The 13,581-nt window shown below is 47.6% G+C and overlaps 1 protein-coding gene across 1 annotated transcript; it reads right to left on the minus strand.

Moving 5' to 3' along the window:
• Positions 1 to 880: 880 nt before the first annotated feature.
• spon2b (spondin 2b, extracellular matrix protein) lies at positions 881 to 7,181 on the minus strand. Its single transcript, XM_040175212.2, has 6 exons — positions 6,357 to 7,181; positions 5,165 to 5,424; positions 4,690 to 4,913; positions 3,591 to 3,782; positions 3,319 to 3,505; positions 881 to 1,828 (listed from the first exon to the last, which is right to left on the minus strand). Exons 2-6 carry the CDS (start codon positions 5,397 to 5,399, stop codon positions 1,650 to 1,652), a joined length of 1,017 nt encoding a protein of 338 aa, XP_040031146.1. The 5' UTR covers positions 5,400 to 5,424; positions 6,357 to 7,181; the 3' UTR covers positions 881 to 1,649.
• Positions 7,182 to 13,581: the final 6,400 nt, after the last annotated feature.

Below are 13,581 nucleotides of genomic sequence, written 5' to 3' on the forward strand. Positions count from 1 at the left end.
ACGCAATAAACCCTTCTCGGTTCTACCATCTGCAGAATAAGTTGTTGTTCCTCAAAGTCAGCAAATAATCAGTTTTCCTTCTCTCCCCACGCTTCAGGACGTCTGCAGAAGATGTGATCGCTAAACTAACCTGCTATTCAAATAGCAGATCCAGTACTAAGCTGCAGTAGAATCTTATATTGTTAATATTCAGCACCATCAACTAAATACCCGTCTATCATTTAGTTCTTACCGTCCCATTCACATTTTGTCACTTTTGTAAAATGAAACTCCTCCAAACCCTTTCGTTCGGCGATGAAGTTGTTGTTGTTTTGTTTGGTACACACGCCGTGAGGTACCCATCTTGATTTTCCATCAGGAGCGGAAGGAGCTCCATCTGCAACGGACGCCTCATACCGTAGAATCTGTCGTCTGCAGGACGCGTCCTACGTCGCCCGGGTGGGAAGGTGCGGGGTGTTGTCGTCGTCCTGCCAAGAAACCCTTCTTAAAAAAAATCGGGGTCAGCTTGCGCGTAGCCGACGTCTGCTGTGGCTATCAACACTTGAGAGGGGGAGGGGCCTCGCCGGACGTCACGGCGTCAAGTGCCTCCGAGATGAATCCACATTTGGGGAACTGTTTTACATAGTTGGTGAGCACAATCTTCAATTTTAATGGCGAACACCTCATCAGGAGGAGTCCTGGCAGCGACGGGTCTCATCCAGTAGAAAGCGTTTCCCTCTACGTTTGACGTGTGGCTCATATTTACAGGTCGAACAGATGGTTTTAGTCTTGGTTGTGACGGTGTTCTGAGGGCAATACGACACCGACTGTACGTCATGTGCTCTTTTCATCACACCATCTCTGTCTCACAGAAACACTCATGAGTGAGCTCACAGTCCCATGAGATATATTTACACTTTATTGATCATACAGAACAAAAACACATACAACATGTTTGTGTACATCCTTTGCAATTCTGTTGTTTTTATACAAAAACTACTATGATAAAAGAGGCGTACAACTTATTACATTGAGAGCTGATGTACTGTACACTACAGGTTAGAATCCTGCCAATAAATATACTCTTTGTTTTCAGGAGAACGACACATTAAAATCTATGTCTGCCCCACTTTTCTCACATCACTGCTGAACTTCTAATGGAACTATTGCGGCGTCTCGTTGGATTTTCTGTAGTATTTCTTTGATATAAATATTTGCGATCTTAATTATTATTATTGTGTAGTTGCTTTTTATTTTTTATTTGCTTGAGGGAAGGTGGTGGGACTTGTGAAAAACAAATGTGATCTTCAGAAAGGTCCATTTAACACCAAGGTAAAATGTGAAATGAGTTCATAGCCACGTCACCGCATCGTTCTGTCCCCAGAAGGTTTGGATGAACGGACAAAACTAAATTGGTGTCTAATAGCTGCTGTGCCAAACTACACCGCTCTAGTGCTGTCGATCTATCGGTGACGCTCGGGGATGAGACGCTTTCTGCATTTAAACAGCGGCCGTTCCGTTGGAGGAAACGATGGCGTCCATCACTCTTACACCGCAGACCTTCTCCTGTTGTTTCTCCTCCTTCGCCCTTTCCTCCCTTTCCTCCCTTTCCTCTCCTTCCTCTCTCTCCTCTCCTTCCTCTCTTTCTTCTCCCTCCTGCCCTGGCCTAGTCATAAACAGTTGTCCGGGAGGCACTTCCTCTCTTCCTCCAGCAGGGGGCAAGCCAACCCGTTGTTGGCCGAGTGCATGACGACGTAGCGCGTGCGGTGCTGCACGCCCGAGTCTCCACACTTGCTTTTGCACAAACCCCAAGGAGACCAGACCGAGACCTCGCAGTCCAGAGGCGTATCTGCAGGAAGAGAGGAGGGTTGTAATCACAGGTTCTCTATTGCTTCTAGCTCTTGCAAAACTCTTATAGCATGAATGGTTGAAAGAGAATTCCAACAGAAGGTGGAATTCCCTCTGCCACCGAAGTCTCTCGCTGCGTAATATTCTTCTTTGTTTGCTGCTCCTCCCAACGCGGTGAGCTTGCACAGCTGATATGTATCACAGACTTAAGTTGTCCGTTAGCAAGAGTAGGAAAGCAGACGGAAGCTGCAGTGATGGACGGAGGGCGTCAGTGTGTCCAGCGAGGACACGGCGCTGTCTCTTTGCATTGCATTGCAGCAGGTGCTTTGTAATCGGACATGAGCGTTGTCGCTCAGGCCCCGGGGGGGGGGGGGGGGGGGGGCATGGAAGGGAAGGGAAGGAAGGATGAAGAGGCGGACGGTTAGGAGGGAGCATTGGGATTGAGGCAGGAAACCCCAACGGATGCCTGGCCCGTCTCTCTGTTGATTTGTTGACGTGTAGTCGGGGGAACGGACCGTTTGGTCTGGGATGCCGAGTCAAACCCTCCAAGGTCGCGGAGGCTGGAGCCCTGAGTCTGATTACTGTGCTGTCGGCGCCACTGGCAGATCAACACACAATCCGTTTAGCCTTTTTTTTCCCCACCGAAGTCATCTGTTATGACGTTCTGGGTTAGTTATGTTTTTATAAAAGGTTCTTTTCTCCGCTCCCTGGAGAACATCCGTCACACTGACGGGTTGTTTGACTCCACTGCATCGTTGGCTTTCCCTCCGCTTTGACGCGCTCTTCATCTTCATTTTTCCAAGCCCTCGTTCAATTCCTACCTGCAGCTTATTATTTTATTGTACTGATCTGTACAACAGAGAGTCTTACATTTTAACCGTGTGGGAAGCAACATGAAGTACACTCGGCTTCACCTCATGGATCCAGGTCTTGGTGAAAACCAACGTGCGTGCATTCTATCTTGAGTCACGGCCAAAACCTTTCTGTACATAATTTATGTGTCATTATTCTTGTGTAAGTGCGTCATTGGCTTTCCACTGGGTGCCAGATGCCCCCGTGGCACTGATGCCCTGCTCTCACTGCGTTTGTGGAAGGAGGTCATGGAGTTTGTGTGTGGCCTGTAATGGTTCCCAAATGCTTTCGTCGGCAGAAGACCAAGACTCCAGCTTTTTGTTTATTTCATGAGTATGAAACTCAGTGCGAGTAGAATGCACAGAATTGTGAAGTACAATACCTTTTCATTTACACATTTTTCTTGGTATACCTGCAAAACATTCCTAGTTGAGTTTTGCTCCGGTATATTTGGTCCTGTTTCCTTCTGGCGTTCAGTTCATCCGCGGCTGCCTTTTGGCAAGTGTGCACTTTGTTCCTAAATCTAAACCCATTAGGGCCCCAAACAGCATTTCCTGCCGTGACATCATCCGACGGACCCTTTGCATCGGCCAAATCGCACACGTAACTCTATGCGGTACCTTTGCTCCTCGGACTTACTTATCAGTGTGTCCTCGATCTCGTTTCCTGTTGGCAGTTGGTTGGACTGGGTGGGCTCCACAGGTAGGCTGAAGATCTGATTGGTCTTATTCATCCTAGTCAGCATCACCTTGGCGATGGGTGGCAGGTGCTTCAGGCGCGGGTAGTAAAAGGAGCTGGCAGGGTGGTTGGGGAAGGAGGAAGTGATCTATGGAGGGGAATAAATTGGTCGGATTAGGGATCTCCGGCTCTGGGCCGATGGATGTCGCGGGTCTCGTCTCCGGCAGACCCACCTGTGTGATTTTGTCCTGTGGGATGGTCTGGAAGTTCGGAGAAGAGAAGGTGAAGCCGCTGTCGGTTCCTGCGTCGTACGGGAAAAGCTCCAGCGTCACGTTGTCTTTCCAGCGGTCGACGTCGCACAGGTCGACGCTCTCTACGCCCACGAACCAGTCCGGGCTCGGAACCAGACGCACCATGAAGGACAGCTGCAGCGGGAGAGGTGGAGCGTGGGGGTGGAGCCGCGAGCGAGCGAGAGGCATAGGGGGGGAAGTCAACCTCATGACCGGAGTTATTGAATGTTTATTATGTTTATTGAATGTTTCTAAATCAATGCGGCAGATCCGCCGATATTTGCGTTTCAATATCGTGCATTTGTCTCTCTTGTCAAAACTCCCCAGCTACATTACCCACAATGCAACGGCAGTGTGGACCAAGATTTGGATTTGCAATGCTAGTTGCAGCCAATGTGAATTTACACTGTTAGCATAAAAATAATGAATGGATCGAGATTCTGACTCGTGTGAGACAATTAATGTGCAAAATACCGAAATGGCTTTTCACACATGATTGTGTATAATTGTCTTTTTTCCTTTACATTGCACACATTTGATAAGTATATTAAGCGTCTTTCACTGTGTTCTGGCGTGTGTCACCATGAGTAGATTCACAGTCCTATAACTCACCCACCTCCCCGCACCTGCACTTATTTAAGCACCAGAGAACGGATTCTGTTTCCAACTGGCCTTTTTCCATGTCCCTCACGTGGACGCCCCGCCCTCGCACACTCACTCTGTCCGCTCTCCTTTCCAAGCCTAACATTGTGGTCAGACGCGTCCCCGATTAAATAACGTAGCCCGAGGCTCATCAGTGGGAAGATTAACAGCCAAATCCTGCAGAGTTTGACATCATTTGTAGAGACATAAATGAAGCTTGCTACATTTCGGAAGCTCTTTAGGGTGCAGCAGATTTACTTCCACCACTAGTGGGACGTCCTAATACCTAACTTGTTTGTTTTGTAGCGCTGCGAGATGCGACAATCTCTTAACCACGCGGACCTGCACGAAAGGCCTCTGATGCGCCCGATGGCCCGAGCCGACGGGTTCGGAGACTTACGTAAGAGTGCCTGGCGAAGACCTCAAACTCCGTGTTGGTCTGGCCCGTGCCTCCCCCAACAGCGGGAGCGGAGAGGAGCCCATAAACACTCTGGATGCGTTCGCCGGCCGCCTCCACTTCCTCCACCGTCGTCCAGGCCTCGCCCTTCTCTGCAAACTCCCTCACTCCGTTGCTGGCGAAACCATCGCGCTGCCACATGTGGTAATCGGAGCTGTGGGTCACACCTAAAAGCAGGGAGAAGATGTCAGCTGTTGCTCCAGGTATTAGTCCGCATCATTTTTTTAGATGCGTAGTGGTATTTATTGTGAATATATATTTATCAGTGTTCTACTTTTCATACGTTTAAAAAAACTTTGATTGAGCAGATTCTTCAGTATTTACTACATATTACGTCCGCTATCTGTTCCTTCCGATTGGCATTCTGTTCCACGTCTGCTTCCAATGGCCGAGGAGAACCAGCTAGCTGTGCTCTTACCGATGAGGGTGGACCACTGAGCAGGGGGACGGTAGAACGGATACTGTTTCGGGAACGCCGCCTGGGTCCACTTGCCAGAAAACGTGAGCTTGTACCGGGCCGTTTCTGAGGCCGCGCACGTGGGCCCGTCGGTGGGAACGGGCGTGGAGCGAACGCACGGGCCGAGAGTCAGCGTCATGACCACCAGGCGGTACAGCGCCTCAGAGGCGGAGGGGACGTTCACTGCGGTGTCCATGGTGATTTGGGGGAGGATGAAGAGGCTGAAGGATGCGAGGGAAAGACAAAGAGAGAAGAGAAGGTAGTAAATTAAAACGCCTTTCAATGCTTTCTGCTCCTCCGTCTCATTCAGGTTCTACCAGCTGCCCATTTAAACATCTTTAATCAAAGGACATTATCTAGAAGAGGATTTCTTCAATATTTTTGTGCACAAAAAAAAATACTCAGAGGCTTTGCATTCTGTTAGCGTTTGCCTGATTCCTTTTTGCCGTGGATTCTCACACTGGGATCTGGAGCGTGACGGACGGGCGGACGGAGGGAGCTGGTGAAAGGCCGTCTGGCTGCAGCATCGGTTTGGAGTTTAACAAGTGGGCCGTGTGAGTCAGAGGGAAAGTTTTTCCACTGTTTAGACTTGTAAACGCAGTTAAGTGGTTTAGGACTGGCAAGAAGAGGGAGGGAGGTCTTGCATCAGTTAGAATGCAAGTAGGGAAAGTTTGGCGTTGCCATAGTTACAGTCTGTCGAGCTCTCGAGGAATTTCCTTAACTTCATGTGGCTCGTCATATGTGCTTAGCTCATCTTTTCTCTGACTAGCCAGGGTGTCACGCTTCTCTCTCAACAGTGATTAAATAGTCTCTTCATTCTCAATGAAGCACTTCACAGGAGCACATCTTCTACTGCATCCATCCAGGGACAGCATGCAAACGCAGTTTGTTTAACCACTGCAAGATTTCCTCTTCACCCGATCATTTTTAATCTAACACTCTTCAATCATGTATGAAGCATCCACACATCAATGTCCATTGGCTTTACTTACTTACTAAATAGTGTATTGCTTAAGTATTTGATTGTGTACGATTCCCTGCGCTACAGAACTATTTGCGAGCAGTTATTCATGCATTATTTAAACACAGCTGAGATTTCCATGTGAGGATCTGTGTGGCGACGGGATGGAGACGTGCTGCAGAAACTACTCACTGACGGTGCTCAGGGCTCCAGATGGACGGAGGGCTGCGGCGGATGAGCGGAGGCCTGGAGGCGAGGAGAAGGGGAGAGGAGAGGAGAGCGGGTATGGCTGTCGAGAGGAGCGACTGCGAGCCTCCAAATCCTCTTTTGCCTATTTATGTCTTCCAGGAGGTTCTCCCTTTTCTTCCCCCTCCTCCCCCGTCTGGCTCCCCTCCCCTCTCTGCTTTTCAGTGCGTTGTGGCTGCTCGTCGGTGACTCTGTGCCTGCCCCCTTCTTGCCCTTTGACTTCGGTTCTGCCTCCTCCTCACTCCTCTGGTCTCCGTGAGCGGCCCATTAAGCGTCTAATGTGTTCAGCAGTTCTCAGCTAGGTGGATGAGCGTTGTTTAGCAGAGAGACTCTGCAGGTCTGCACACCTACAGGTATGACAGACGGGGCTCGTCTTTAGAACTATCTCAGCTTCTCACGTCTTTGAGTTGCTGCAGAGCTGCTGGATCTGATCCCAGTTCTGCTCTTTCGCTCACGTTGTTGTGTGTATGGCCCGTGTCGCAGTCCATTTGAAAGCCCCTTTGATGAGATTTAAGAGACGCTGGTCCACGTCGGTTTGTCTGGGGAAATACCATTGACCCCACACACACCGTGCATGGTAGCCCGTGACATCGGTGTATGAATGGGTGAATGACGTGGTGTTAAAACGTTTACCATTTAATGCAATGAGCTGTCATTTTATTATTCAACTGATTTGCAATTCATTTATTTATCTATGAACTGTCCAAAATAAACAGATACTTGTTAGTCTCCCCCAGCCTGAAGCAACGTCCTAACTTTCTAATTTTGTCTGACTGACCGTGTGAAATGCTTTTCCATTTATAATTATATGAGAACAGACAAAAAAAGACACTTTCTCTTGATTAAAATCAATTGACTAATGGCAGGAGTAAACGTGTTTGAGATCTGGGTGGATCCCTCAATGAGCATTATTATTATTATTATTAATTTATTATTCTTTCCTCTCGTTGCATTACAAAGGCAGTATGACATTAAAGCTTTTGAAACCTCACTTCCATTTTCAAAGTGATACTCATACTAATGCAACTACTTCTTACACCATTAAATAAACTCACAAAAGCACCACTACTACAAACACGGAGTGTTTCTGGTCCCACTTTGCGTTGACTGTGCCGGGCGCACATGAACAGGCGGCGTCTCCGGGCTTTACAGCGTGTGATGTGTGACCAACACACCTACAGGCCGCCGCCGTGACAGCTGCTGTTTCCTTCCAGATCCAGTGTTGTGTGTCTTTGATCTTCAGCCGGTTTAAACCTAGTTTATGCGTTTTCAGAGAGACACGCAGACGCAAGTTGTGTTGTAAATAATAAATATGCAATTGTCATCAAATGGCAGTTATAAGACTATTCGGCAGTAGTCTACAGGTTCAGTGTTTTCTTAGATTTTTTTCGAACTAAAACAAACGGAAAACATGATTCAGACTCATTGAATTGTAGTTGTATTTCTTTGTAGTTTCTCGTGTTAAGCAACATGTTCAGCAATGTCAAACAGCTTGACCATTTTGCAGAACGCTGCCTTTGCATCTGATTCACAGCCTCCACAGTTGGTTCTGTTATTGACCTGAATAATCCATGCTTCTGTAAAAACAAAGAACAAAACATTTAAACCTTGAGCCAACTGTCTCAACTAATTGTATTTTACCCAAATAGAGGATTGGCTGTTAAACCAAAAGATGGCAGTAACTAATGAGAGAGTGGAGACATCTCTCACAGACTGCAGTCCGTCTAACGTTAGCCAGGATAGCCAGCTAACTTAGCTAACGTTCGCTAGTTAGCAAGCCTTTGTAGTTAGTTAAGTGACGTTAGCTAATAAGCGCTAGCTAACGTTAGCTAACCAAATCATTAAAAGTTATGAATACTTCTATCACTCACCGTAGGCGATGGTACGTTGCTCGGTCGCCCGGTGACGAAATGACACAAACTTTTTATTGTTTTCGGACCAGGTCGTTACGGCTCCAATGTTTTTGACAAGTTAACTGAATTATCATTATTATTAGAGGAAATTATGGGGGCATTTTGCCCATCTCCTTGTGATATCAGGGGGAAAATTATATTTCTTGAGGGCAATTTTACATTTTGCCGTCAGAGGTCTGGTGCGTGAGCCACTGAGCAGACAACATGCCACATAGGGAATTGCATACACAATACAGCCAGCTTTCTGAATGGGCCCACATCTAATCATCTCCATACGGTCTCAAAACACAGACACACAAACACACACAAACACACACACACACAAAGCGGTTTCCCTCAGTCAACCTCTCAATTTCCAGGATTTAGGTCGAGACTCCAGTCTGCTTTCAGTCAGGGGCGTTAAAGTCACACCGCATTTAACCGCCACCGCCCTCGCAAACAATGAGAAGAGCGAAGCAGCTTCAACCCCAAAACGCTCCAGGTGTGAGGCCCGACCGAGCAGTGATCGGTTGCCGTGCGGAGATGAATCATCATTTCATGAGTGCTGGTAGTCGGTGTCTTCACAACGCGAGTTGTGTAGACCTAACAATCCCCGCTGAAGATCCCAAAGCTCCCGCGGACGCTCCGCCAACGATCATTTCACTCTTGACTGTTTGCGCTGATCTTTGACAATATGACAATATGTTATTTAATTACAGTTCACTGAAAGTTTACTCAACGTCAGCCTACTTTGCTTTTTATTTTCAACATATGACTGTAAAGGCAGGTCTTAATTTGAAAACATTTGTGATGACAGCGTGTTGGTATAGGAAAATTACCAGTGGTGTGCTGTTTGGAAGGAAGCTGTAAAACCCAGAAGGAGAAGAGAATAAATAAATAAATTTATATATATATATTATAGACAGGAAACACCGAGCGGCCCAAAGAGGCCAGTCTGGCACGTGTGTCTGCAGTGGGAGTTGAGGATGTGGGTACGTATTGTGGTGAGGAGCTGGGCGTACCGATGGCATCCTAAATAAATGTATTTAAGTGGTAATACGATGATGTGTTTGTGTATAGAGTAAATCTCCAAAGAAAGGGTCCGTAACTATGACTCCACATCTGGCTGTCGAACTGGCTCCACACTGGCGGCGTTCTGGGACCTTCTTAAATGATACATCAAGGTTGCATCTCATTGATGGAATTAGACAATTATGGACATAGATGTATTTGAATACACTACAAGATTCAATTCTTTTTATATGCAGCCACAAACTATCAGCCTCAAGAAATGTTATCCGACAAACTGAACTGAAGTCATTGAACTTTGTAAGAAACTGGGAGTTCTGGTGACGGCTGGTGAATGTCGCCATGTGTCGACCCGATGGACCAGAAAGCCTGTAAACAAAACAACGGGCCTCCCTGTTGTTGCGGATAATAGCCAGCGTGGCTATGGCGACGGGGTGTGAGCTCATTGTTTTGAGTCTTTGGCTTCGTGTAAACAGCGGTTTTGCACCGCTGATTACAGCAGATCTGGAAAAGTTGATTAAGACACACATGGACACAAAAAGAGTTATGTGCATCAAACAAACACACACAAACACGCATCCACTGAGCTAAGAGGAAGACTAGTGCTCTGCTTCGTGGTTTTACAATCTCACTATACCACTTGTTAGCATCCGCCACGTGCAAGCTGCGCACCTCACAAGTGTTTTATATGGAGGAACAAAAGCAACCAAAAAGCCATTAGGACAACGTGGTGACTGTTAGACCAAGAGCCCCTTGGTAGCAAAGCTGCTACCTCCTTTCAGTGTTTTATGTAGAGTTAGTCACTTTCTCCTCGTCTCTCATACCAACACGCTCAAACACACACACACACACACACACACACTCCCCACACAGTGTTTCCTTCGGGTCTTGTTAGAGCAATAATCACCACTGCTTTCCGGGGAACAATTTCTTCCACTGTGTGGGAGCAATCTGTGTGCATCTGCATTAATTTGCACATTTTTCTGGGTAGGTCGTGTGTGTGTGTGTGTGTGTGTGTGTGTGTGTGTGTGTGTGTGTGTGTGTGGATCTTGTAGACATCCATGCAGCTTGGCTGCAGCTTTACTCGTGTTTATGCTAGTTTGGCTGCCTCGCCATGTTCCCAGGGTCAACTGGAAGTGGTTCAGGTAGAGCTTCGTGGTTATAACCATGAAGAAACGTGCGCTTAAACAATTCATTTTTAAACGTATTTGTTGTAGATGAAACGGCATCAAAGCCGCTCCTACAGAGCTTGACGAACGGGACGCGGGTCAGCGCTCCTGGACCGGGGGGGGTTGCAGACACAGTGGGTCCAGTTGACGGTTGCCACGGCAGCAGGGCCCCGTCCCACTGAGGCCCCGGTGTTGGTTGCGCAGGAATTCAATCGCACAAACTCTGTGACCTGCCGTCTGACTCCACAGACGCAGACGGCTGGTCGAATGTTTGTGTCATCAATCATCACAAACCACCGTTGTCAGACGGGCCAATGTGAGATGATCGAGTCCAAAGCGGTTTGTATCTGAGAGTTATGCATGAACAGCTCTGGTCCGGGGTATTAGGCGACCACAGAGTATTAAAACACAGCGCACTTAAACTCAACTTTAGGGAAACGAGGTCTGCTGACGCCGCCCTTCTCGCTGCCTGTCAGTCGCTGTTGTGTCTTTCGCCCGGGTTGGTCGGGCAGTCGGCACCTGGATTGCATTGTTCAGTTGTGGAAGAAAAAGCTCTCAAAAGCTGCACAAAGCGCATTTGCACATGGGGAAGTGGAGAGGGGTCATGTGAGGGGGAGAGGCCTCCTGGTGGCGGCTGAGCCGTCACGTTTAGTCGTGAGTGGTCATAACCTCAGACTGCACTCTGGGAAAAGGACGACTGGAGCCGAGGCCCATTTTTCTTTTATCTTTTAAGACGTTTTGGCTGTTTCTTCTCTGAGCTGCGTCTGCCTGTACAGCATGTTGAACCGGTGCGGGTCCTGATTCATCGAATCCACCACGCGGCTTTGGATTTTTCGGTCACGTTTAAGGTCCTAATGTTGGTATCCATCCGCTGCGTTGTGTCGTCGCATACCAAAAACGTACCGCCGACGCAGCTTTTCCTCTTAATAGTCTGAATCAGAAGCACATTATTGATTAGGGTTTTTGGCAATATAAGTGCATTGAAGTTGATAAATGTGCTGAGCGGCAACATGGTTTAAATGCACACATGTATGAGGTTTAACGCGCTGATGGACATTTGAGCTCAGATTCCCAGAGTGAATCACAAGTCATCAATTGGTTTGAATGAGGCATTATTACCTGTGAGAAGGAAGGCTTGATATTTAAAGCGCCAGCAGGCTGAACCTTGAGGAGGAAGACCATAAATGAATAAGACAGAAAAGCTTATCATTAGAATCCTGGATTTATATATTTGAATTGTTTTTATTTATTTTTTCTTATCCTTGTGACGTGCTGAACGTGTTACGGGAGCCTTATTTTTATTGCAGTTCCTTCAGTTTTATGTTTTCATATTCTTGGGTCTTTTTTTATCGGCCTCTCTCTTTCTGTATTTTGATATTTCGCCGCCTGCTGTCTTTGTCTCTCTCTCCTCATCCAGTGTAGACATCTCCTCCCACCTCCTCCATAGCCTTCTCTCTGACCCCCCTAAAGTACGATCCCATCATGTTTTTCCCATCATGCTCTCCTCCCACCCTGCGGTGAGGCGGTGAGCCCCCGGCCGGAGGTATAAAGGACGTGATTTACAGGGGCCCTTTGCAAGAGAGAAAAAAGAAAAAGAAAGAACTTTAAATGAGAGATCAGCACGGTAGTCTTTTTCACTCCTTAAAGTCTCGACTGGAAATACGAAGCTCCGGCTACGACTCGGTGTGTTTCGGGAGCTTGCAAAAGTAGCCCAAGGTAATTCCATAGAAGAAGAAAACTGCGATAAATCCGGCTTCAGTTTCCTCCATGTTTGTTCGGAAGGGAAATCCAAGTGGGAGAGGAAGTGGGAGTAACAGACGTTAAGTCCTAAAGCAAAGAATAAACCTCCACATCATGTGTGAAAGTCATTGAGAAACAGCTGATCACCTTAAGTGAGCCCGCCACCCAGTTGGTGTCCCTTCTGGGACAGAAAGTTGTCTTTGTCTTGAGGAGTCGTCACATTTATTCAGTGATAAACAACCCACGCACACACACACACACACACACACACACACACACACACACACACACACACACACACGCACACACACACACACGCACTGTGCACTCACATCCATGACGTCACTGAGGCAACATGCGAGTTATTCCTTAAAGGAGCTCACAGGTTGTATGACATGTCTGTCTGCTAAATCTGAAGGAAGACCAAACATTTCCACACGTTTTAGGTGAAGTTCTCGGCGATGAGCACATCCACATTTCTCCGTGCCAGGAGTGGACTTCTGGTACGCTGACACACACATGCACATTTGGACTAAGAATCAATGCACGAGTTTCACTCCACGAGGATGTGTCGTTATATATGTGTAATAATAACCCTGCTCTGGGTACATCGCATCATCTAAAACTTACTCCCTTTGTCCTGAGAAAGGATGGAAGCATCTTTCCCCACAAACAAGCTGCCTCAGATTCACACCCGTGGACTCAACCGGCCCGGTGGAAAGCCTCTCACTGCCGAGGGTCTGCCGTAGCCGTAGCCTAGCGCTGGTTCTACAAAGTCCCAGCGTTTGAGCACCAGGGTTTTGGCTGTAAAGTCACTAATTTAGTTTAGAAGAAAAATGAATAAAAGTTTCCACTCATAAGCAACTTGGAAACTTTATCCCCAACTGGTGGGACGGAGGAGACGGTGTTTACGCTGGAGAGCTCCCAGGCGCTTGTGTCAGTAAACGCAGCCTTCACCCAGACTCCGCTCCGATACAACGAATGGAGTGAGAATATAACCTTTAAACGGTGAATTTATTATGTGTTTCAAATGAAATTCACTTCATCAGCAGCTGAGCACCTGTCGGGCTCGGTGGGGACCGTTACACTCGACGCACTCTTCCAAAGAAGGGATTCCTTTCAGCCAGCAGAGGAACACGCCTGCTCCCTGTATAACGCCAACGCTTCGAGAAGCCGGTGCCGGCCGGTGCTCCGTCGCTGTCGCTGTGTGCGGCGTTTGCGGCGTGAATCGGAGCCCAAACCGTCTCACTTGTCCGCGCAGAGGGGCAGGAGTTCTTTCACCGGGGCTCTGGCTGGAAAAAAAAAAGAATGGATCCTTTTTTTTGGGGGGGTCAACACAGA

This window comes from Gasterosteus aculeatus, chromosome 4 (genome assembly GCF_964276395.1).
Source record: "Gasterosteus aculeatus chromosome 4, fGasAcu3.hap1.1, whole genome shotgun sequence".
Classification (NCBI taxonomy): domain Eukaryota; kingdom Metazoa; phylum Chordata; class Actinopteri; order Perciformes; family Gasterosteidae; genus Gasterosteus; species Gasterosteus aculeatus.

Coding starts and splice junctions, on each gene's coding strand:
- spon2b (XM_040175212.2), bottom strand. CDS start 5,399: ATGGACACCGCAGTGAACGTCCCCTCCGCCTCTGAGGCGCTGTACCGC. Junction 3,506..3,590: donor CACAGGACAAAATCACACAG/GTGGGTCTGCCG, acceptor TCCCCTCCATAG/ATCACTTCCTCCTTCCCCAA. Junction 1,829..3,318: donor GATCGAGGACACACTGATAA/GTAAGTCCGAGG, acceptor CTCTTCCTGCAG/ATACGCCTCTGGACTGCGAG.